Below are 26,790 nucleotides of genomic sequence, written 5' to 3'. Positions count from 1 at the left end.
GCCCACTATACATTCGTAGCCACAATAATCAGGAAAATCCTTTCTTTAAAAGTTTATCCAGTCTTATTTTAACAGAATTCTCTTCTAAAAAATATTAAAACCTTTCTCATAGGAAATTACTCTTAAGAAACAGTTCACAGGAAAAAGAATGCAAAAAATTGCACGTTTTTCAACGCAGAGTAAACTAATCAACTCACACGTGTAAAAGCATTAGTAAGAAATAAAGTGTCCAGTACAAGAGAAGATACAGGTCTATGTGAAGGCGTATGTGCTTGGTCCCCAATTTGCCCGGCCTTACCCTGTGATTTCCTCATGTCTTTGATGGCTAATGCACGACTGCCATGCTGAACACTGGTGAACTCAGGGCTGGTCACATTGTTAACCCTCAGCTCTTGCCCCAACGACTTCCGACCATAAGTATTTTCCCCAGATCCTCCATTGACATTGTAACCACCTGAAAAAGAACAACATTTACATTATTTTAATAAGGCTCTTTGTTTCACTCAATGAATTCCTGAGAGTTCTAGATCTTAACTACCAATTCTACAGCTCAGCCAGCCTTTGCTTCTACCTATTCCTGTGCTGCCCTGCCTTGAAATCTTATTTTCATTTCATTTTAAAGATTTTATTTATTTATTTATTTATTTATTTATTTATTTATTTATTTAGGGGGGGGGGCATCGATGTGAGAAACACTAATCCGTTGCCTTTCCCAAGCAACCGACAAGGGACCAGAGGTGGGACCCGCAACCTAGGCATGTGCCTTGACCAGGAACTGAACTGGCCACCCATCACTCTGCGAGCCAATGCCCAGCCAACTAAGACATACCAGTTGGGGCTTGATTTCATTTTAGTATCATCAATGGAAGGTAAGAGAAATTAAAGTCAAGTCAGGTTTGCTCTCTTAAAACTTTTAAGTCCAGAGAGACAGTAGTTGAGACTTTAGCCTTAGTAATAGTGTATTTTTCTTTTCTAGCGAAGAAACTTCACTTACACATTACATGTATGTAAAGAGTACTTTAATTAAAAAAAAAATTAAGGACACAAACTTAATGAAGTTTCAAAAATCTCACTCTGTGTATGTGGTGGGGGGAGGGGGCAGCCATATAGCTCTAAGTCCAGAGTTTCTTTCCTCCACATCAAACTGTGTTGCCTATGATCAAGAGCTTTTTACTTTAACATTTTATGTAAGTATAAAATAGCTATATTTCAAGCTATTAGAAGAGAGAGGCGAGGAAGGGGGAAAAGGGGTAGAGGGATGGGTAGGTTAAAAAACAAATATGAAAACATGCCTCTACCAATAAGAAAATATATATACCCTTTTCGTCATTCTGTATGTCAGCGTGGACTCTGGTATCATCGTGCCTTTGCCGAGACACCACAGCTGAATTGGAAGGTTGCAGTCCATAAGAAGATGACCCACCCCTATCTCTGGATGAAGAATATTTTAAATTATCTGGGTCGGCTGATGCACTATCAGTTCTGTAAAGAGAGAAGAGTATAAGATTAGAATTTTAAACAAATATTGTAATAGCCTAAATCAGCAATTTTCAACAGATGTTCCACAAGACTTTTAAAAACATGCAATATTGACTATTTAGTCAGGGGCACTGACCTCTTTTCCTGTAGATTATCAAGTTTAAAAAAAAAGACACAGCCAACACAATAGCTGTCCAGTGTAAATGAATCAAAATTATACCAGTTTTTTTTCTTTTTGTCAGATCTTTTTCTGTCAGATTGACAAAAAAAAACCTATTTCTTGGTGTGTCACAGAATTTTAGTAATTAGTTTATGTGCACCATGAGATGAAAAAGGTTGAAAATCACTGGCCTAAATTAGAAATCTTTCTTTTATACAAGCCTCTCTCCTCTCTCTACCATTTTAATTATTTAAATCATTACAATTATAAATAAGTACTCCTGTGTCTAATAAGTCTCAACTGGGAAGGGACTGTCAGTGGATGAAGTGCCTGTTTTTGAGAGCCCTTTCTGCTACTATTCTACGGCCCCGTTTAGAAACATGAGTGACTACAAGGATTAAGGCTCCCCACTCCTCCCGCTCTGCTCAAGACTTCACTGGTTTTAGCAGTGGACACCCTGTGTCCTAGTGACTCCCTCAGCCCTCGGCAAACTGGGGCACTTGATCACCCGATCCAGGATTCTCTTCATCTGACTTGAAAAAAGAAGTAGTTCTTCCTCCCAGAACAGCTTTAATCACTGGAAAAATTAATCTTCCCAATCCTAAAAAACACTGGCAACATATCAGGCAGAGGTGATATGTTACCAAATTATTTTTAAAGTACTGCCTCATGGCAATAAGGCATTCCTTCTCTCTCACGTAAATTTGTAACTTGATTATTTGATGGAAAATAAATTGTGGAATGATATTTGAAAGCAAGCTCAGTGGGGTATCAGAACACATTAGTTACAAAATAAGATTATTTTAATGAACTGCAATACTAAAGACTTCATTGAAGTCTTGAAATCATTGAAGATTTCTTAACTGTAAAGAATATCTATTAAAATTCTAAAAAGTGAAGAAAATGAAAGATATCAGGAATCTAATAAAGCTAAATTTGAAGTCTACAGTTCATAATCTACATAAAAATCAAGTATTATCCAAATTAACCCTGGATACTTGGATATTAATAAACGATGGGTATAATTCCAGGGTAAAATCAGTGCCCTTCTCCAAGGGCCAGCTCTACGCCTCAATGTCCTCATCATTAAAATACAGAGCTGAACTTCATAATTTCTCATGAACCTTATTCTTCCAACCATCAATCATACAGCATCAAGAAATAAGACAATACTACATACTACGAGGCAGCATAAAAAAGTTCTACTGATATTTCTTCTGAGAGGAACAACCTTTTGAAATATAGATCAGTTTTATGTTACTTACTGAAAACACCCTCTGAACTCATAATTACTTGGAAAAATTTAAGGACACTGGCAGGGGCAGTAACTACTCTGTTCCTCAACCCCTGTGCCTCTACCCCATGAATAAGAATCACTGCAGTAGTTGTAAATATATTTCATCTAGTTTGTTAGCTTTCATTGCCCTCACCCACAAAAACACTAAACATGAAACTCTGCATAGGCTCAATCAGACACCCTGATCTGTACTTACTGTAACCACTGTTAATATAGAATACAAACAATAGGTCCAATTAAACTTGGATACCTAAGTGGCACAAGTGTAAATTATCCCTAAAGGCTCTCAATTTGAACCTTGATAAAATGCTGTACTTTAGCATACTAAAACAACTAACACTTCATAATAGAGTATCTTCTTCAGACAAACAGGGTTCACTAATTAATAAACAAAGCTCAATACTTTCAACATATGGGAAAATAAAATCTCTGGAATTTCAAGAAAAATGTATGAAGATACTTTCAAAGTATACTAAGTCTATAAAAGTTTAAGTATCTTTAACACTAAATGGAACTTGAGAACTTTTAAAAACTAATGTAAAAACATTCCCCACATATCTAAAAATAGCACATTAAATGTTCACCTATAATAATCCATAATACACTGTAACATAATTTCTGAAAGGGAACTGAAAAATTAGAGAGAGCATATGAGCCCTTCTGACAGGTTTTGAACTTTCCTGTATGTATGGCATCTAACACAATCAGGGAAAGTGACCTGTTAGGAAATGAATGAATAAAATAATTCTGAAGCACCTAGATAACTGAAGTCTACCAATATTTGAAATGTCTGAATTTCCTATTTTCATTACACTTACGTATCACATATATTTATTTCCCTTAATATTAAGAGTTAAATATTTGTACTGTTTTCTGGTGGCATAGCAGTAAACATTAGGCAGCAGAGAATACAGGTTTAAAAAAAGATCTGGGCTCAAATCCCAGCTCCAGTACCAAAAAGATACATGTGACTCTGCAAAAGGTACTTATAAGCCTTAGTTGTCTCTTATATAAAATAGAGATTATACCTATCTAATATGAAAGGCCATTGTGAGGCTTGTATAAGATAATGAATTCTTTAGGAATACTGTGATATTGCCTCTCGGCCTTTTGGCTAAGATCAAGTGTAGGAATACTGTGCTTACAGTGTACACTCAATGACTATGGCCATATTACTAAATAAACTCAAGGTTTCCAGTCTAACAAATAATGTATAAGTAGTTCATGAACATACAAAGACAATCAAAGAAAATTCTTATGCTCTACATATTGCAGTTAATTTTAGTTCTTCATTGAAGAAATTAAGTGAACTACTGCTACCAACAAATACATTTCTAACTAGCAAGTACTGATTTCAAATTAAACTGGAAAAAAGAAAAACAGGAGCAACTTCCCAATTCAAGTTATTGGTATTCTGAACCCAAAAGCACAAAATGGTTCAGCATGTATAAAAAATCTATATTTTCTAATATCTAGACTGCTTAGGTCTCAAAAAACTGTCAGTATGAGGCTGTAATCACCAAGATCACATAGTCCAATAAAGAGAAAACTGTTAAAGAAGAGAAATGAGCACTTAAAATGAGGCAATCAAAGGCACAAAACAGAAATGCAGATCTGAACTCAAAGAGGCAGGCAAAAATGTTCAACTACTTTATGGGGGCTGAAAAAACTATTATCCAACAGAACTGGTGTCTCAATTTAGTGATAAAAGAAAGTGTATCTGTTAAGACTAAGAATCCTAGAGCAAGGATCCCAAAATACCTCCTTAACCCCTTTAATATTCTAAAAATGTTATGGAGAGAAAAAATGCATAAATTTCCCCAAAATGATTAAACTGAAGTTAAAGCCTGATGTACATGCCACACGCGAGGTAAGTTTCTAAAGCTCATACCTCAAAAATCGCATACTGTATAATATGGAGCCTTTGTGATGTTTTGCATCAAGTCAATCTGTAAGACAGTAGTTACAATATTAGTGAAGGCAGTGGGTTAAAACATTTGTTGTTCAAACACGTAGCAAATACCATCCATGGGTTAGGTGCTTTTAGTCCAACTATGGCCCTCTAGGTTTCATATGTTGAAGCAAAAATTTAAATGGAAAGCCACTCTGTGCCTTAGGGCTGAGGCTTAAGGTGGCAACCAAAAAATAATAATAATTTAGTACAAAGAAGAATTTAAATGTCCATTATAACATACAAATTACATGCAAATATAGTTACACTATTTTAGTGACTTATTCTCAGTATACAGAAAATGTAACAAATCTGAAAGGTCATTCATTTTTGCATGACCCAAATCCTCAGACCTCACATCAATAATCTACCATGTGTCAGAGGACAGTATCTCCTGGCTGAATGTGGTCCAGTTCTTATAAGCAGTATAAAGAATAACAAAAAGAAAAAAGAAGAAAAAGAGCCACTCTGGAACTATGAAGTCAGGGAATTCCCTATAAGGAACGTTTCCATAAAGCACCCAGAAATAAAGCACCCCGAAATGACTTGATGCAAACACCACACCTGGTGGTGCCACAGGAATAAGCATCATATTGCTTCAAGTTATTTTTAAGTAGGCTTATTAAGAGATTTTGCCCTCTTGGTGAGACCTAATTTGTTATGGGTATCAACCAGGAAATGAGATTTGCACTAAAGCCAATGAGGTGGGGATACATTTATTCTCTAAAACAGTGGTACCCAAAGACAGTATAGTATCACTGTCAGTCACAAAGCAGTTGTAGGATATACCAAGTTTTTCATACTAACAGTTAATACCACTTGAAAGTGGTTTATCTTTTTTAGAAATAAATTCAAGGTTATCCCTGTGGTGTCTCTTACTCACCTGGATTCAAACATGTTTTCATGGGGGATTAAAAAAAAAAGTGAAACTGTGTGACCTTGGGCCTTTTGTATATACATCACTTTCACATTACAAACACTGCTCTAAAATGAGTCTACAACTAAAAATTTCATTTGGGAGACTCAGAGGCTTCATTACATGAAACTCTTCTCAGGAGAAAATAGTTAAGTTCACATTTAATAAAAGAATTGAACCATCATGTCAAAGTTATAAATGAGTTTACATCAGTTTTGTAATATTAAAATGTTAAGTTTATATAATTTCTTGCTGATGCTTCCTTAGCTCCTTAAGAATCTATAACACCAACCTATTTATGGATTCTTTGTTTCCAATTTTAAATCATTACTTAAGCTCTCAACTAAAGAGCCACTGTAGACTCAAAATATAAAAAAGATATTTAAATACTGTAAAATTGTAAAAACTTTACCTTTCCCAAGCCCTGAGCTTCTGGAAAGTAATCTCTAAACTCTTGGAATGTCATGCCTAATACCAGTGTTCTTATTCACCATGTGATTTATGGCAAGGGATTTTAGTCAGATAAATCTCCTCAATCTCCAGAAGGACTGGAAACTCAGCTCAGCCACGTGGGCAGTCAATCACGGAGCCCGGACAGAAATTCTGGATACCGAAGCTGAGATGAGCTTTCCTTGGGTGTTAACACTCCACGCACGCTGTCACACATCAACACCAGGAAACTAATACTGTTCACAACTCCACACAGAAAGAACGACTGGAAGCTCCACATTTGGAACTTTTCTGGACTCTGCCCTGTGCACCTTTACCTTTGGCTGATTTTAATCAATATCCTTTAGCTGTAATAAACTGTGACCATGAGTATAACAGCTTTCAACAAGTTCTGTAAGTCCTTCTGGTGAATTATCCTAAGAATAGTCTTGGGGGCCTCCAAACTTGGAACTGGTGTAAGAAGTAAAGGTGGTCTTATGAATCAATCATACCGCCTTTTAATTCTGCATCTACATTTAAAAATTACTGAACAAACTCTAACCCACAATTTAAAAAACCATAAAATTGTGTCTTTTAATAACATCTTTAGCAAACATAATAAAGAACTAACTTTCAGTATAGTAAGTCACCACTTAACATTATCAATAGGTTCTGCAACTTTTAAGTGAAATGACATATGACAAAAACAGTATTACTAAACTGATGTAAATAAGAGATAAGACCCTATGGCATCTTATGAACATTGTAATAAAACAATATTATTTTAAGACCTGCTATAGTTTATTTCTCTTCCAAGGAATCTCATAAACCCTCTACTGACAAAGCTCTAATCTAATTAACAAGAAAGGAATAACAAAGCAAGTAACTCTAGGAGGACACAATGTCAGATTCCAAACTTTGCTTCACGTGCACAATTATCGTCATTGAAAAGGATGATGAAGACACCACTCCCATGTAGTTCTGACAACTAGGTCTTCAATGCTGCCCACGTTTTCCTGGTCAGGGCTCTCACCTTTCCCAAACAGCTTTCAAAGTTTCTGTACCTTCTTCCTTTCCCCAGCACTACCTGTGGATGACCTTATAAAGATCCTTGCTTCAGGAGAAAACCCCAGGTGAAGAAGCCGTTCATTCCTTCTACAGCACCCTCAATTAGAGCTAATAATTTTGAGCTCCTACCAAGTATGGTACACAACTTACCCAAGCAATTAACATACACTTATTATATCATTTGATCCCTCACATAATCTTATTGGTTACCACCTTAAAGATGAGGTAACTAAGGTTCCATAACTGACCTTATGTTGCATAGCTTATAAAAGGCAGAGCAAGAACTCAAACTCAGTTCAAACTTCAGAGTCCTTCAGCACTCCACCACTGCCTACCAACTTCTTTCCACAAATTCACCCACATCTGCACACACAACCTTTCCATCACATAATGGAATACGTAAACCTTGTACTTACAGTAACCCTGTGGACCCAGACCCTCCCTCTTCGCTACTGCTCATCACATCATCAACATATAAGCACTCTAAGTCTTTCCTTAAAAAAAAAAAAGTCTAACTCTTAATTCTTTCTCCTAATTCTAAGTGTATGTACACATCACAGAGAACCTCTTGAGAAAACTTGATCTGCCTTGCCTTCACTCACTTTTCAACTAACTGTAATCTGGGTTCCACCGTCAGTACTCCACTGAAACTTTCCTGCCAAAGCAGAGACTTCCACTCATAGCCTACTGTCTCTCAAATTCCATGCACCCTTTTCAGTTCACCTTGCTCAATGCCCCAGTGACTTGCTTTTGACAACTATCTAGTCACACTTTTTTTTCAACACCAGCCTAAAGTTTTTTATACCTGTACCCATCTTTTTTATTGTATTTTTTCCATTACCATTTAATCTCCTTATACTCCCCTCCCCCCACAACTCTAAAGCTTTTTTTTAGTAACTCAAATTCCATGACTCTACTCTTTCCCAGTTCAAGTACTTTTTCCTCCTTCTTTAACCGGCTTAGACTTCATGGTCTAGCATTTCAATAACACTCTTGCCAACCCTCTAAATCTACCTGAATACTTTACTCACACAAATCTGACAAAATCTAACCACGGTTAAACCCAGCTATCAATTGTGCATTATCCATCAGGAAGCACCACCTTCCCAGGCCCTCCGATGTTCAACCTCTCATTCGATACGTGCATTATGCAGACCTTCCCCCAGTGTCCATGGATCCCAGAATCACACTCTTAAACTTTCTCATACTATCTGTAGTCACCAAAAAAGTTCACATAACATATCTGCACCCAATTCTAGAGGCCTTGATTGAAATTTCATCTATTTTTATCTCTTTTCAAATACTCTTTGTCCTGTGGAGTCTACCTTTCCCACCAAACTGAATCCTCTCCTCAAATATGTAAAAATTTCTAAGGTCTCCCCTTTAAAAATACAAAAACGTGTATTTTTTAAAACCATAAAAACTTCATCAATTTCACATGCCCTTCCACCAAACAATCTACATTTGCTCTCTGCAGTCAAACTAGGAGTTGTCTCTACTCTCCACTCCCACTTCTTCACCTCTACTAGCTCTTCAATCCACACTGGTCCAACTTCTACTGCATCACTTTTGGCCAAACCAACTATGATCTCCAGCAGCTTTCGCAGCGTGGCTGAGTATGGCCTGCACCAGAGAAGCCTTGTGGGGGAAGGAATGAGGGGCTTAATGAAAACCACTTTTAAAAATTCTTACAACCCACTCTGCACTGATCCTGAGAATTTAAAGTAACTGGACTCTTCCCTTCCTTTAGCTTATGAGATATTACACTTCGTATTTTGTCCCACCTCTCTTGTTCTTATTTTCTCAGGAGCCTTTGAAGGTTTGCTCAGACTTCTGTACCAAACCACTAATCTTTTTTTTTTTTTTTTAAGATTTTATTTATTTATCTTTAGAGGGGAAGGGAAGGAGAGAGGGAGAGAAACATCAATGTATGGTTGCCTTTCGTGTGTCCCCTGCTGGGAAGTGGCCTGCAGGGAACTGGTCTGCAACCCCAGTATGTGCCCTGACTGGGAATCGAACCGTGATTGTCTGGTTCGCAGGCCCGTGCTCAATCCACTGAGCTACACCAGCCAGGGCTAAAACCACTAATCTTGAAGTTTCTCAAAGCTTTGGCCCTCTCATCTCCTCCCTTTGTACTCTTCCCTCATTACAAGCTGATGGCAGTATTTATCACCTACCTTTATTCCACTGACTCCCAAATCTAGGGCTCCATCACAGAGGTCTACTCTGAGGTCCAGACCTGAGGTATATACCAAACACTTTTTTAAAAAGATCTCAGTGTTCTAGTGCCTCAAAAACAACTGGCTCCTTTGCTCCCAGAATCCCCATTTTAATAAACAGTACAATCATCAGCTACTTTCTAATAAATGGCACTATTTGATCAGTCAGACATGTGTCCCATCTCCAATCCTCATCTCTATCCCATCTCTTCTTCACATTTCAACAAAAATAATTCTTATAAAACACAAATATGATGTCCTCGCACTGCCCTTATCCTACGTAGCTCACTTCCCTTTCAGCTAAGTCTACCAACCACCCCTTCTACACTCCATACCCCATCCTAATCTTTCAGTGCCACGGAAAGAATCACCTTGCTCAGCCCATCTGCCTGGAACAGCTTGTCCTCAACCCCTGCCAACCCTAGCCAACTTCTCCTTATCATCCTTCAAGCTTCAGCTATCTTTGGGAAAGTTTCTGATTCTCATGAAAATGGCTAGAAATCCCTCGTATATATATGTGCTACTAGAGAACCTAATAGTTTCCTTAGCTCCTAGACCATTTGAAAAGTTTATTTAAACTGTGTTCTGCCAGGAGATTATAAATCCCAGAAGGGTAGGGGTCTGTTAGTTTTGCTTATCACTGTATCTCTGTTGCCTAGATGGCATATAAATTACTTGTTGACTAAATGATTGCCTATATTCATAACTGAGGCCTTTCTCTTGACTTTGGAATGCAGTCCCCTAACCTAACCTAATACTAACTTTTCTTCAAGATTCACCTGCAACCCTCATTTATTCTCCAAAATGTTTTATTAAAATCAGCAATATTTCTTGATCATTTACTAAAACAAAGGCATTAATTAGGAGTTAACAACTCCAAAAGGTTAACTAAGATGGTTCCAACCCTCTATGAATTTACTACCTAAAGAGAAAAGAACTGTCACTATAAATAGCAATGAGGAATATAAACTGCTGCCCTAGCTGGTGTGGCTCAGTGGATTGAGTGCCAGCCTGTGAACAAAAAGGAGTCACCGGTTCAATTCTACATCAGGCACAATGCCTAGGTTGCTGGCCGGGTCCCCAGTGGGAGGTGCCATGTGAGAGGCAATCACACATTTATGTTTTTCCCTCTCTTTCTCCTTCCCTTACTTTCTCTCTAAAAATAAATAAATAAAATCTTTTAAAAAGAGTATAAAATGCTGTGATTTGCCCTGGCTGGTGTGGTTCAGTGGATTGAGTGCTGGCCTGTGAACCAAACGGTCGCTGGTTTGATTCCCAGGCAAGGCACATGCCTGGGTTGCAGGCCAGGCCCCAATTGGGGCTGTGTGAGAGGCAACCATACATTGATGTTTCTCTCCCTCCCCACCCCCGCAAAAAAAAAATAAATGAAATATTTTAAAAATATATATATTTTAAACAGTTGTGATTTTAAAGGAAAAAAAGCCCATCATTCAGCTTATCTTTCGAAGTCTTATAGCACTCAAAAAACATGTACAACACTAGTCTGTACTTCACTAGTTATATACTAACTTTAATTTCTGTAACTTGTTTGGGATGTTAGTATCAAAGTCAGGGCTAGCACCTTATACCACACACCTTTCACAGGAAGAACAGAATAAATGGCTGATGGGCAGAAGGGACAGCAATGGATTAGAAAACGACTGTCATCATTGTTTAAATTAAGTAAAAATTTTGTCTCCTACGTTAAGATTTCCACAACTAAAATTTGGTCTGTGCATATGATTTTATGAGTAACTTTTCTGCCCTGACCAATGTGGCAAAGTTGGTCATTGCCAGTTCGATTCCCAGTTCAGGGCACATGCCTGGATTGCAGGCCTGGTCCTGGTATGGGGTGTGTGCAAGCGGCAACCAATCAAAGTTTCTCTCACACATAAATGTTCCTCTCCTTCTCTTTTTCCCTCCCTTCCTAATCTGTAAAAATAAATACATAAAATCTTTAAAAAGAAGAGTAAGTTTTCTGAACACACACACAAAAAAAAGCCAGAGAAAAAAAGATGGTTTCAGCAATATATTTAAATAAAATCGGAATTTATATACTCAATATGCATTTTTGGAGCCTTATTTTTGTGCATCCGAGGACACTATATCAAGAGAGCAAAAAGACAATTCACACAATCAGAGAAAATATTTACAAATCATGTATCTCATAAGAATCTGGTATGCACCCTGGACAGACAGCTCAGTTGGTTAGAGTATCATCCCGAAACACCAAAGTTGCGGGTTCGATCTCCAGTCAGGACACATACAACAAGCAACCAACAAATGCATAAATAAGTGGAACAATAAAAAAAAGTTCCTCTCTCTCTCTCTCTCTCTCAAATCAATCAATAAAACAATTTTTTTTTTAAGATTTATTTATTTATAGTCCGGGGGGAGGGGGAGAGAGGGAGAGAAACGTCTATTTGTGGTGGCTTCTCACATGCTTCCTATTGGGGACCTGGCCAGCAAACCAGACATATGCCCTGACTGGGAATTGAACCGGCGATCCTTTGGTTCGCAGGCTGGCACTCAATCCACTGAGCTGCACCAGCCAGGGCAAAGTTTTATAAAAAAGAATCTAATATCCAAAATATATAAAGAACTCCTACAATTCAACAAAAAAGACAAACAATCCAAACTAAAAAATGGGGAAAAGACTCAAATAGAAATACTTCTCCAAAGATATACAAAAGGCCAATCAGCATACAAAAAGTTGCTGAGATTTATTAGTGAGTAGAGAAATGCACATCAAAACCACAATGACAAGCCATGCCCACTACAATAGCCATAATTTTCTTTAAAATTAAAAATAACTAGTGTTGTAAGGATATGGAGAAATTGAAACCCTTATACGTCACTGGTAGGAATGTAAAATGGTACAAGCACTGTAGAAAAGTTTGGCAGTTCCTCAAAAAGTTAAACATAGAATTACCATATGACCCAGCAAATCCACTCCTAGGTATATGCCTGAAAGAACTGAAAACTGGTATTCAAACAAAAACTTGTATGCAAATGACACAACACTATTCACAGTAGCCAAAAGGCAGAAACCCAAATGTCCATCAAAGGATAGCATAAATGAACAAAAGTGGTATACCCATACAGTGCAATATTATTCAACCATAAAACAGAATGAAGTACTGATACCTCCTACAATATGGATAAACCTTGAAAAGATTACGTTAGGTGGGAGGCCACACACAAAAGGCTATATTGTACGATCCCATGTATATGCAATATGCACAACAGGCAAATCCACACAGAAAGTAGGCTTGTGGTTGCCAAAGGTTGGGAAAAGGGCAGAATGCAGAGTGGCTGCCTCATGGGTATAGGCTTCCCATTTAGCATGATTAACTAGATAGTGATTAACCATTTAGCATGGAACTAGATAGTGATGATGGTTGCATGACATCTATAAATGTACTTAATAACACTAAATTCTGAATAATAAAGTTTATATTCATTTCACCACAATTTAAAGAACTTCATGATTTTTTTCTTCTTTTTTTGCTTAATCCCTCCACCTCAACCTCTACCCCTACTTATGATGTTCTTGAAAAGATAAAATTACAAGGAGTAAAAGACTAGTGTTTACCAAGGGCCAGGAGTGTAAGTTGACTACAAAGAGGCACAAGGAAATTTAGGGGGATGATGGAACCACTCTATAGCTCAGCGATTTTCAACCTTTTGCATCTCATGGCACACATAAACTAATTACTAAAAATCTGCAACACCAAAAATGTATTTTTTGCCGATCTAACAAAAAAAAGGTATAATTTTAATTCATTCACAAAGGATAGCTATTGTTGTGTTAGTTGTTGTCATTTTTTATTTGACAATCTAAGGGATAGAGATCAGTGCCCTTGACTAAACAGTCAGGTACTGCATCTTTTAAAAATTCTTGCGGCACCAGTTGAAGATATCTGCTATAAGCTTGATTGTGGTGGTCATGATTACAATACTATATATGCATTTGTCAAAACTCAAACTACACAGCATGCAAATTATACCTCAATAAACCTCACTTTAAAGACAGTGTATTTCTTTATAATAAAGTTATAAAAGACCTGATTTACTTTTAATAATTCAGTATTTTCTGTCTTTTATTACCTACCATATTTAGCCATTCTAAATGGAAACACAAAAAGGTAACATAGCACTGGCTTAAAATCACTGCTTTCCAATCAAACCAAAGATGGTTAGTGTCTGAATTAACCGATCAAGTATGAGGAGAGCTGGAATTTACAACTCGAAAACAGATTAACTTAGCCAAGACACAGAAAGAAACAAACCAGTAATTTATACCAGTAAAAGATAAGTCTTACCTACACTGATAATAAGTTCTAAATCTACAGCAAAAGAGAAATTTTACTCTTTATCAATACCCAAGAAATACCTGTCAGTCCTTTAGAACTTAATTTTTTAAAAATAAATGCACTATAATTTCTTAGTATTTTACTGCTTACCCATTTTGGTAAGCTTTCAAAATTGTGGCTTAGTTCTTACTAACCGCTGAGACAATGCAAAAAATTTAGAGTCAAAGTACTATGGCTGATAAAATCAGAAAAATCACTGGCTGAAGCGGAGACATGAAAGCCACTGCTAATGTAAGTATTCTAAGGGCCTGTACCTCAACTGGCATAAATTCATATCTTACTAGGATCAAGAATATTGGTAGTTAAAAAATCTTGTATGCTTTTAATCTCCAACACAAATGTGAATTCAACATTCAGTATTTAACAAAAACAATTTTGTTTATACTAAAGAATCATTCACCTAAAGGTTCCTGAATCTAAGGCACCTTGTTAATTTGACTTTCTCTTGGCCTTTATTTTTAACCCAAGCTAGTTTTACAGACTTAAAAAGAAACTCTGCTTCAGGTCCAATTTGCATCGCTTCTTCCTCTTTTGTCAGCAAGTCCTGAAAGTACTTCAGAAATGTCCATTTCAGCCTGGGAAATGGCCAAAGTTGAAAGGAAATCTCTTACTCCAGGACCTCCCTAGCAGGAGAAGAACAAAAAGACAAAGTCTACAAAGAAACATGTCCCACCCCCAGGCTCTTCAGTTAAAAGCCAAGCATAGCACCATAAGGACAGAGGAGATCAAGAATCACTAAGAGCTACATACTACAGGAATCCTAAAAGAAAGAATCTTAAAATCAGACCGGGACTCCATAATCAAGGAAAAGGCGGAGTGTTTTATTAATATAAGAATTGTGTACAACCACCTTTATAAAGTCCTGAAAACAGGCAAATAATGACTGTAGAGTTAATCTGATAAAGTTCCTCTAGCTAACAGACTCAAGCATATCCTCAAGGGGCTGACAATGCATGTGAGATTCTCTAACAATTACATATTCTAAATCTTATCTCTAAAAATAAAAAGTACTATGGTCGCCTTTAAAAATAAATGTACTGTGTAACAGATATCATTACCACCACTTTTTTTTAACAGGTGAGACTGGTCAAAAAAATATGGTTCCAAAAATCACTCATAAACACATTATAAAAAAACAAATATGCAGACTTCCGCCAAGATGAAGGTTTAGGTGGATGTCCCGTGCCTCCTCACACAACCAAGTTTAGGGACAACTAAATATTAGCATCAGAAAACACAACCAGAACACGGAAAACTGAACTTTTCGGAAGTCCGCTAACAACAAATTCTTCAGCCCGACCAGTAAGGGGCGAAACTGGCATCTGGTGAGGAGTTACAAAGGAGGGCTCGGTCGGACCGGGGCCGCGGAATCCAGATGCGCGAATCCAGTCGCACGGGTTCCAAACCCAGGATTGGACCTAGTGAGCAACCGAGCAACACACAAGGTGAGCGACTGCAGAGGAGACAGTGGGGAGGCGGTGCAGCGAGTTGACTGCGGTTGCCTAATTGCGCGCGAGCGAGGGAGTGGGCGGTTGGACCGGCCGAGGCGGCGATAAACGGCGGCCAAGGCGACAGAGGGCCCCGCCATTTCCCCGCTCTGACCACGCCCCCACATACAGCGTCACAACCAAGCGACCTGGGAGTCCAAGGCGCCGCTTCTCACACTTAAAGGGCCAGAACAGACCAAAAATGTCGCAGGGAGACCTCAAAGCCCCACAGATAAATCTAAGCGACGAAGAAATAGCAAAACTCTCAGACGCACAGTTTAAAACACTGGTCATCAGCTTCCTCACAGATCTGGTGGATTATAGCCACAAATTAGAGAAACATATGAAGGCTAAATTAAGGGAAATGAATGGAATTCCACAGGAAACCCATAGAGATGAAAAGGAAACTGGGACTCAAATCAATGGAGTGGACCAGAAGAAACCAAATAATGGCCAAACAGAAAAGAGTCAAGGAGCAAGAATTCAAAGAAATGAGGAGAGTCTTAGGAACCTCCAGGACATCTTTAAACGCTCCAATATCCGAATTATAGGGGTACCAGAAGGGGGAAAGACACAACCACCAGTGGAAAAACTATTTGAACAAATAATAAAAGAAAATTTCCCCAATCTGGCAAAGGAAATAGACTTCCAAGAAATCCAAGAAGCCCAGAGAGTACCAAAAAAGTTGGACTCAAGAAGAAACACACCAAGGCATATCATAATTACATTAACCAAAATTAAAATGAAGGAGAGAATCCTAGAAGCAGCAAGAGCTAAGGGGACAGTCACCTACAAAGGAGTTCCCATCAGACTGTCAGCAGATTTCTCAAAAGAGACCTTACAGGCAAGAAGGGGCTGGAAAGAAATATTCCAAGTCATGAAATCTAAAGACCTACAACCAAGATTGCTCTATCCAGCAAAACTTTCATTTAGAATGGAAGGACAGATAAGGTGCTTCTCAGATAAGACCAAATTCAAGTTCATCATCACCAAGCCCTTATTATATGAAATGTTAAAGGGACTTATCGAAGAAAAAGAAGTTAAAGAAACATGAACAGTGAAAGGACAACAAACTCACAGTTATTAACAACCACACCTAAAACGAAAGCAAACTAAAAGGACAGCTAGATCAGGAGTGGAAACATAGAAATGAAGATCTCAAGGAGGGTTAGCAACAGGGGGAGTGGGAGGAGGAGATGGGGGGAGAAGGTACCGAAAACAAGTAGCATAGACAGTAGATAGAAAATAGATGGGGGGGGGGGGCAAGAATAGCATGGGAAATATAGAACCTAAAGGACTTGAGACACATGGACATAAACTAAAGGGGGGTAATGGTGGGGTTGGGGGGGCAGGGTGGAGGGGAATGAAGGGGGGAATAGAACAACTGTAACAGCATAATCAATTTTAAAAAATAAATAAATTTAAAAAAAAAACAAATATGCGATGCAGATATAGGTACTTTTAAAGAAAATTAATAGCAAGTTAGGCACTACATGGACACAATGGTATATAGTACACCCTATGAACCTTGGACAAAATCAAGGTTTTGGGGCATCAAAAGAACAATCAATATTCTATCATGCATCCTTGAACATCTAACATACGTTAAATGATGACAAATATAAAGAAGACATTTAACTGAATTTCATATTCCACACCAGTAATTCTCAACAAAGATGAGCATATGACTAGAAATATCTTGAGGGAATTCTCAAATTATACACATGACCTCCACTCCAACCTTCTTAAAAAATAAATATACCTTAGGACAAAATCTGAAATACACTGGAGTGCTACTTCTAACTTTACTAATGTATGTATACTAAGAGAGCAAGTGGATTTTTAAATGGACACTGATTCCTTTTGACATCTTCAATCATTCCTACAGGACCTATCTCCTCAGGTATCCTGAGGTAGGAAATACGCTCTGAAACAACAAACTGGTAACGAAACATACTATCTGTATTCAGAGGTAAAATATGTATGGTGAACCCTCCTACCTAAGCACTAGAATATCTTTTAGGGGCCATCCTGAAATAGCTACTTCCTACCACTAAAACATAAATAAATAAAAAGGTCTCACAGAAAAATCTCAAAAGACATAATCTCCTTTATCAAATAGTTGGGAAAGAAAGATACTTTGCAGAATAATCACACTATTCTACCTATAGAAAAATTTATTAAATGAAGATAGTTTTTATAGTTACTGAAACATACAGGAAGCACCAAAGAGCCAGGAAACAATGTTCCCACTGTGCTCATCAGTAGGCAGAAATAACATATTGAGGTTCTTAAAGCAGCCCTGAGTCTGAGAAAGCTATGGAACAATTCAAAATTACCACGTAAGCCATTTTAAACCCACAAGGTCTATATACACCCTATCTTTTCTTTTTCGATATTGTATAGGAAACAGTTTAATAAGACTGATTTAAATGGTTTAAAAATAAGAATCTTTTATAATTCCCTTTTACAACAAAAGAGAACTAGATATCAAGTTCCTTAGGAAACATCATTTACTCATTTCGAGTAAATTTATAATGCCATAATTTAAAATAGTACCAAAATCTCATGATAGATTAATACTGTATATATACTGGTATAATGGTTGGAAATTTCACTAATTCCTATCTTTGCTTAGAGGAGACTGGCAGAGAATTATCTTTTCCAAGATTCCATGGATCCATTTCCCTACCACCTTTAAAACACAAACACACACACACACCTCCAGCCTGGGGCTGGGAGAAAGCAAAGAAGCACATAAGTAATGTTTTTATAAGGATTAATTCTTAAATTTCAAAGACATAATAAAAATTAAGAAAGCTACAAGCTATCTTTTAATCTACTCCTTTTCTCTATTTAATTTTATTAGTTCCTGCCCTCCAATATATGTAGTCACAAAGATATTTTTGGTGGATCAGGATTTCAACTGGTATCAAGTTTTAAAAGTATGAAGAAAGGCCTGGCTAGTGTAGCTCAGTGGATTGAGTGCAGGCCTGCGAACCAGAGGATTGCAGTTCGATTTCCAGTCAGGGCACATGCCTGGGTTGCAGGCCAGTTCCCAACAAGGGATGCACAAGAGGCGACCATACACTGATATTTCTCTCCCTCTCTCCTTCCCCTTCCCCTCTAAAGATAAATAAATACAAAAAAAAAAAAATTTGAGTGTGAAAAAAATAAAGAAAAAAAAATGATGCAGATCTACAGTCAAATTCCTCATAAGCCAACTTGAAACAGGCTTTTATGTCTAATGGAGTAGAAGATGGAGGGGAAAAAACACTACTATACTAGAGGGCAATTAACTGCATCTCCACCAAATCTTTTTTAAGTATGCATATAACAATAACACAAATATCATATGCCATACTTAACAGAAATTTAAAAATTATGAGCTTCCATTCACATCACCTTTACACTCTAAGATTCAGTATAAATAGACATTATAAAATTTTTAGAAGTTATTACGCACACACACTCACTCTAGAAGACACAAATGAAATTTGAACTCAAGTGTGAATATGTACATTTGTAGTAAATTCTAAAACTTTTTGAGAAAGAGAGATGAAATTCCTCATTTGGTCAGACATGGCAACATTAGCATTTGTGTAGCCCTTTAACACTTTTGAAAGTAACTTTCCCAACTTTATCTTTAACCAACTCTAACCCTACATCTTAGGAAGGCAAGAATGACCTCCTTAGGAAGGGGGACAGCTGGTAATGCCAATACAAAAGCCCTTTGTCTTCCTATTCTTAGTCCACTGCTATTTTGATGACACCAGCCTTTCCTAAGATAAATATTTGTGAAGGACCAATACTAAAAATGCACACATTCTTAAAAAATAAATACACCTTAGAGAAGAATCTAAAACACCGTGGGGTTCTATTTCTATCTTCTCCAATGCAATTATACTAAGAAAGAAACAAAACTTTTAAATGGACTAAGGGGAGAAGAGCACTATTGGTATAATTTTTACAACCTCAATAAGATTACAATAAAAACACTAACAAGATTCAGACTTCCGCCAAGATGGAGGCATAGGTGGAGACGCCATGCTTTCTCACACAACCAAGTTTAGAGACAACAAAATATTAACAACAGAAAACACAGCGAGAACACAGAACATTGAACTTTTCCGAAGTCCGGTAACAATGAATTCTTCAGCCTGACTGGTAAGAGGGGCAAAACCAGCAGCTGGCGGAGCAGGGTTGCACAGGAAAACTCAGTCAGACTGACTCAGGCTCATGGATCCCAGGCATGGGGTTGCAAAGGGCCGACCCAGTGAGCCACCTAGTGAGTGTGACCTAGTGAGCGCGACCAGTGAGCGACCCGCGGATCCGGCGAGGGTGAAGGGCGGCGGGTTGACTGTGCTGGCACATTCCTGCGCAGATAGACTGGCGAGGGAGTGGGCAGTGAGACAGGACCCAGCGGGTCCCAGCAACGGGAGGCAGCAGAGATGACCCCCATTTCCCCCGCTCTGACCCCGCCACCACATAGACCATCACAACCCAGCGACCCCACCCTGGAGGCCCCGCCCCACCCCTAAGGCTCTGCTCCTCATACTTAATGGGCGAGAACAGACCAAAAATGGCTCAAGAAGATCTCAAAGCCCCACAGCCCATAAACCTAAGTGACGAAGAAATAGCAAAACTTTCAGATGCACAGTTCAAAACACTGGTGATCAGGATGCTCACAGAACTGGTTGATTTTAGTCACAAATTAGAGGAACATATGAAGAATAACTAATTGAAACGAAGGGAAATGCACAGGAAACCAATAGTAATGGAAAGGAAACTGGGACTCAAATCAAAGGAGTGGGCCAGAAGGAGGAAAAAAATGACCAACCAGAAAAGAATGAAGAAACAAGAATTCAAAAAAATGAGGAGACTTAGGAACCTCTAGGACATCTTTAAACATTCCAACATCCAAATTATAGGGGTACCAGAAGGGGGAAAGGAACAGCCACCAGTGGAAAACTTATTTGAACAAATAATAAAGGAGAATTTCCGCAATCTGGCAAAGGCAAAAGACTTCCAGGAAGTCCAAGAAGCTCAGAGAGTCCCATAAAAGTTGGACCCAAGAAGAAACACACCAAGGCACATTATAATTACACTAGCCAAGATTAAAATGAAGGAGAGAATCCTAGAAGCAGCAAGAGATAAGGGGACAGTCACCTACAAAGGAGTTCCCATCAGACTGTCAGCTGATTTCTCAAGAGACCTTACAGGCAAGAAGGGGCTGGAAAGAGGTATTCCAAGTCATGAAATCCAAAGACCTACAACCAAGATTGCTCTATCCAGCAAAACTTTCATTTAGAATGGAAAGGCAGATAAAGTGCTTCTCAGATAAGATCAAATTCAAGGAGTTCATCATCACCAAGCCCTTATTACATGAAATGTTAAAGGGACTTATCTAAGAAAAAGAAGATAAAAAATATGAACAGTGAAAGGACAGCAAACGCAGTTATTAACAACCACATCTAAAACAAAAGCAAGCTAAAAGGACAGCTAGATCAGGAGCAGAACCATAGAAATGAAGATCTCATGGAGGGTTAGCAACAGGGGAGTGGGAGGAGGAGAAGGGGGGAGAAGGTACAGAAAATAAGTAGCATAGATGGTAGGTAGAAAATAGATAGGGGGAGGGCAAGAATAGTATGGGAAATATAGAATCCAAAGAACTTGAGACACATGGTCAAAAACTAAAGGGGGGAAATGGTAGGGGTGGGGGGGTACAGGGTGGAGGGGAATGAAAGGAAGAATAGAACAACTGTAATGGCATAATCAATAAAATAAAAATTAAGAAAAACTGACAATATTAGCATTAGAGTAACTATACAAGATAGGCAAGTTTAAATAAAAGGCTTTTTTGTTTTTACAAAACTTTGTTTTATAGTCAATCAATTGGTAATCTTTCACACACAACCTAAATTTTTAATTTCAAAATATTTTCCAAAAAGGGACAAGATTACACTTATTAAAATGCTATCAATATTTCAAATAATGACAGAATTAATCACTTTTAACAAAATACTAACTCAAGTCATTTAAAAACAATACAAACTGTCTTTATATTCCTTTAAACCCAACTAAAAAATAAACACTAAATCTCAAGTTTTTTTCAGTCCTGCTGCTGGGCCTACTACACTTATTTTTCTTCAGGTTTATCCAAAGAATATAAGTCAAGCAAGAAAAACAACCAGAGTTTTAGGAAAGAAAATCCAGGATGTGTTTTCTTTCTCATTAAATATATATTAATTCAACTGTGCCATACATGTGATAGGGATCCTCTTTGGGTCTTTTTAAACTAATCAGGAAACAGTCCAATTCTACAAAGGCAACGGAAAGTTTGACATCTTTCCTCAAATTAATAGGATTTTCTGTCTAAATTCAGGCAAGTCTCAGAGGTCAGTGAAGGGGACCAAAGTCCTGCCCTTTGGGATGCTGATTTTAAGGTGGTTATTAAGAAACAAAAGACTCTCCCACTCTTTTGCCCAGAAGATTCAGATGAAAGATCTGCTACAGGAAAGAAATCTCAGCTTACTCACCTTGGCTTAGTTGAAATCAAGCATGGTAGACAGGAAGGTTTCAAGCAGGGGCCTGGTTAGCTAGATCACCCCTTGTGTCCCACTCAAACAAGAATTTTCTGGAAGCGTTTTCAGTCTTCCTCAACTACCTGTAAATTGCCTAGTTCCTTTAAAATCCGATCACTACCCCCTCTTTCTCCTTTGTCCAAAAAGACATATATACACCCAATTTTGCCTATCTTTAAAATTTTCATACTTAAGTGAATTCCCCATGTGCACATACTAAAATTTGATTTTTCTCCTGTTAATCTGTCTCTGTTACAGTGATTAGTCCAGCTAGAAGAATTTAGACTGTGGGAGAAAAAGGTTTTTTTTATTTTAGCCCCTACACCAACACAGAATCTGTCATTAGGGCAATGGATCTGGATTTCCAGGGTTAGACCCAAAACAAAGAATCTGGAAATAAAGTGTTACCTTTCAGACAAGAACGGGTTCATATCAGGAATATAAACCAAGGAGACCCTCAAGAAACTGAATAGCAGGAGTAATGGATTGTTTCAAAGAACTAAATATTTCAAGATGAAAGTTAAAATTTCATCACACATAAACACACAACACACCTCTTTTAAAATCAGATTAAAATGTTAAAGAGAAGAAAGACAAGTTTTAATAAATTTAAATAAAAGAGAAAACACATTCAAAGAATTTCAGTAAAAAAATGAAAGGTTGCCAATGCTGTCAAACATGGAGGAAAAACATAATCTACGTCACTTAAAGCCCAAGGTATAGTTATTAGTGGAGCCTTTCCCCTAATCAACAGAAAAGGTATTAATACAAGAGGGGACCAAAAAAAACCCCTGAATTTATTTTAGAAAAACCGTGTATTTATTCTTAGTGTTTAAATTTCAGTCACCTTCAAAATATGCTCCATTTGATGCAATGCACCTATTGAGACTTTTCCACTGCTCAGAACCGTTTTTGAACTTGTCTATTTTGATGACTTTTAGCACTTCTACCATTTTTTTCTTTTTGGTTTTCTACCTCTTCCACATCAGCAAAATGTTTCCCTTTGAGGACTTTTTTTCATCAGGGAAACAAATAAAAGGTGTTCAGGATAAGAGCAGGTGAATGGGGGATGAAGGGGCATAGGGGTCATGCCGTTTTTTGGTCAAAAACTGAACACATACCACTGTGTGGGCAGACGCACTCATAAATCACCCATCATGAACTGGACAAAGGCGTTGAAGAAATCTTAAAAAAAAAAAATCCCCTGAAGCCAAATGCAGCCTCTTATAAAAATGCCAGCTGGCACACTGATACAGCTAGGTTCCAAGAACATTCATCTAACAGAGGAGGCCTGTACTACAAGAGGCCCTCTCTCCAAAAGATAATTCTCATTGTCCTTGGGTCCCCCATTGTATACTGGATACCACCCAAAAACAAAGAGCTCGTAAATATTTAGTTTAACAATTTTTAAAAATCTGTGGACATACAAGATCTGTCCAGAAAAAGCCCACCATTAATATAACAAGAACCATTTGCACAACACCTATGGAACCTGGCAGCCAGAGAATGGGCTGGAATGCACATGAGAGAACAGTGATGACTTCACTGTACTAGTCAGTGGTCATGGTAGATGCCACTGAGAGAGCATGTGTACTGTGTGGCTGTTGCATTCAAAACAACTGAGCAAATGGAGCAATGAATCTGCATCAACTTCTGCGTTAAGTTCAGCCAAACGGAGGCGTAGATTAGGATGCTTTGCTTCCTCACACAACCAAAAGAAGGATAGCAACCAATTTAAAAACAAACACAACCAGAACTGCTAGAAAACAGAACTGTACATAAGTCCAACAGCCAAGGAGTTAAAGAAACATTCATCCAGACTGATCGGAGGAGCAGCAGAGACTGGCAGCCAGGGTGGAGAGCCTGCAGAGCAAGGCAGTGGCTGGCAGACCAGGAAATCCACATTCATGTTTGGATAAACTGGGAGGAGCAACTGGGGAATGAGACAGACCACGCAACCCAGGGTTCCAGTGTGGGGAAAATAAAGCATCAAAACCTCTAGCTATAAAAATCTATGGGGGATGTGGTCACAGGAAAAACTGCCAGTCTCATAGGAAAGTCTGTTGGAGGGGCCTACGGGGTCCCAGAACATACGCAAGCCCACCCACCTGGGAATCAGAACAAGGGCAGCACCAAAAAGGGCACAATTCACTTGTGGGAAGCAGGTGAAGTGATTGAAAGCAGGGCAAGAGCCAAGCAAGTAGCATTGTACCCTCTCTGACACCTACTCCACACACAACGCCACAACACAGGGAAGTGGGTTGCCCTGCCCCGGCAAATACCCAAGGATCTGCCCCTTAAAATGTAACAGGCATGCGAAGACAAAGAAGTATGACTCAAATGAAAGAACAGATCAAAACTGCAGAGAAAGGACTACACAATCAAAAGATAGACAACCTATCGGATGCAGAGTTCAAAAAGCACTGGTAATCAGGATGCTCACAGAAATGATTGAGTATGGCCAAAAAAAAAAAAAAAAAGGAAGAAGTGAAGGCTATGCAAAGTGAAATAAAGAAAACTATACAAGGAACCAATGGCAAAGGGAAAGAAACCAGTACTCAAATCAATGGTTTGGAGCAGAATGAAGAAACAAGAATTCAAAAAGATGAGGGGAAGCTTAGGAACCTCCAGGACAACTTTAAAAATTCCAACACCAGAATCACAGGGATGCCAGAAGGAGAAGAGAAAGAGCAAGAAACTGAAAACTTATTTGAAAAAATAATGAGAAAAAACTTCCCCAATCTGGCAAAGAAACAAGACATGCAAGTCCAGGATGCTCAGAGTCCCAAGAAGTTGGATCCAATAAGACATATACCAAGACATATGACATTTAAGTTACCCAAGATTAAAGATAAGGGAGAATCTTAAAAGCAGCAAGAGAAAAGGAGACAGTTACCTACAAAGGAGTTCCCATAAGACTAATGACTGATTTCTCAAAAGAAGCCTTGCAGGCAAGAAGGGGCTGGAAAGAAGTATTCAAATGCATGAAAAGCAAGGACCTACAACCTAGATTGCTTTACCTAGCAAAGCTATTATTTAGAATAGAAGGGAAGATAAAGTGCCTCCCAGATAAGGTAAGGAGTTCACATCATCACCAAGCCCTTATCATATGAAATGTTAAAGGGATACATCTAAGAAAAAGAAGGTCAAGACTATAAACAGTAAAATGACAAAAAACTCACAACTATCAACAACTAAACATAAAAAATAAAAACAAAATTAAGCAAACTAGAACAAGAACAGAATCATAGAAATGGAGATCACTTTGAGGGTTATCAGTGGGTAGAAGGAGGGGAGAGAATGAAGGAAAGGTACAGGAAATAAGAAGCCATAATTAGTAGATACAAAATAGAAATGGGGAGATTAAGAAGAGGATAGGAAATGGAGAAGCCAAAGAACGTATATGTACAAACCATGGACATGAACTCAGGGGAATGCTGGAGGGAAGGGGGGTACTGGGCAAAGGCATATAAAGGGAAGGAAAAATGGGAACAATGGTAATAGCACAATTAATAAAATATACTCTTAAAAAATAGGAAAAAAGGGAAAAAAATGTGTTAAGCCGAAACATTCCTTTGCAGAAACTATTTGGATGAATCGAAAGGCTTCTGGGGACAATGCAATAAGTGAAGCTCAAATAAGTGTGGCACAAACACTTCAAAGATGGTAGAGTGTGTGCTGAAAGTGATCCACTTTCTGGAAGTCCTGCAACAAGCAGAACACCCGAGAATGTTGAATGTGCATGCGTGGCAATCAACAAAGATCAGCGACAAACAGTATGAGAACTAGAAGCTGATCTGGGGATTCCAAAAAGTACTGAGTCCAAGATTTTGATGTAAACTCTTAGCTTGAAATATGTAGTGGCAAAATTCATTCCACAGCTTCTCCTACCAGAGCTGAGGGAGTATCACACTGCAGTTGCTAATGACTTGATTCAAACTACTACCAATGAACCAGATTTCCTCAAAAAGGTCATAACCAGACTACAGCTATGACCCAAAAACGAAGGCATAGTTGTCCCAATGGAAGTCATCTGGTTCTCCATATCCGAAAAAGGTGCAGCAAAGCCACACCGAGATCAAAACCATGTTAACTGTGTTTTTTGACTGGGAAGGTGTTGTCCATCCCAGGTACACTGTTTCAGGCCAACCAACTAAAAAGGAGTACTACCACAATGTTCCTCATCAGCTGAGAGATGCAATATGATGAAAATGACAGCAGCTATGGGCAACTGGTGATTGACAGCTTCATCACAACAACATGCCCTCTTATGCATCACATCTCATGGAGAGTTTTTTGACAAAATATCAAATCGCCCAGGTGGCTCAGCCCCCCTACAGCCCAGATTTGGTGGCCAGAAACGTCTGGCTTTTCCCAAAACTAAAATCACCTTTCAAATGGAAGAGATTTCAGACCATCAATGACAGGGAGGAAAATACAATGGGCCAACAAAGGATTTGGCACAGTGTTTTGAACAGTGGAAGAAATGACAAGAGAACTCTGAGGTCCCAAGGTACCTACACGTTGAAGGGGACTGCGGCGTCACTGTCCTATGTACAATGTTTCTTGTACCTTCTTTAATAAATGTCTCTATTTTTCATCATGCATGGCTGGATACTTTCTGGACAGACCTTGGTATATATGATTATACAATTACCTCAGGCCACTGCAGAGCCATTAACAATTTTCTTGTTGACCTACAGGGCCTGTAAGAATGCTGCTGAAGTTCTTTATTATGATAAAAAGTAAGATAAAGGAAAAAAAGTAGTGCCTCTTTTTTATAATTAAATAAATAGCACAATTTAGGAAGTTCCATGCCAAAAA

At 38.3% G+C, this 26,790-nt stretch overlaps 1 protein-coding gene across 11 annotated transcripts in view; it reads right to left on the bottom strand.

The window, feature by feature from the left end:
- SMG1 (SMG1 nonsense mediated mRNA decay associated PI3K related kinase) overlaps nucleotides 1-26,790 on the bottom strand; it is a 144,795-nt gene that overhangs the window by 74,481 nt on the left and 43,524 nt on the right. For 9 of the 11 annotated variants that reach the window (XM_053672170.1, XM_053672169.1, XM_053672173.1 and 6 more), the window contains 3 exons: nucleotides 4,828-4,885; nucleotides 1,319-1,482; nucleotides 299-454 (listed from right to left, as the gene is read on the bottom strand). In XM_053672170.1, the coding sequence (XP_053528145.1) occupies nucleotides 299-454; nucleotides 1,319-1,482; nucleotides 4,828-4,841 (334 nt within the window). In that variant the 5' untranslated portion in view covers nucleotides 4,842-4,885. The remainder of the gene's footprint in view (nucleotides 1-298; nucleotides 455-1,318; nucleotides 1,483-4,827; nucleotides 4,886-26,790) is intronic. The other 2 variants (XM_053672179.1, XM_053672168.1) reach the window with 1 other exon arrangement.

Source organism: Artibeus jamaicensis, unplaced genomic scaffold, assembly GCF_021234435.1.
Source record: "Artibeus jamaicensis isolate MK-2021 breed Jamaican fruit bat unplaced genomic scaffold, CSHL_Jam_final contig_729, whole genome shotgun sequence".
NCBI classification, from domain to species: domain Eukaryota; kingdom Metazoa; phylum Chordata; class Mammalia; order Chiroptera; family Phyllostomidae; genus Artibeus; species Artibeus jamaicensis.
Note: the sequence above shows the minus strand (reverse complement) of the source record. Positions and strands in the feature narration are given on the sequence as shown.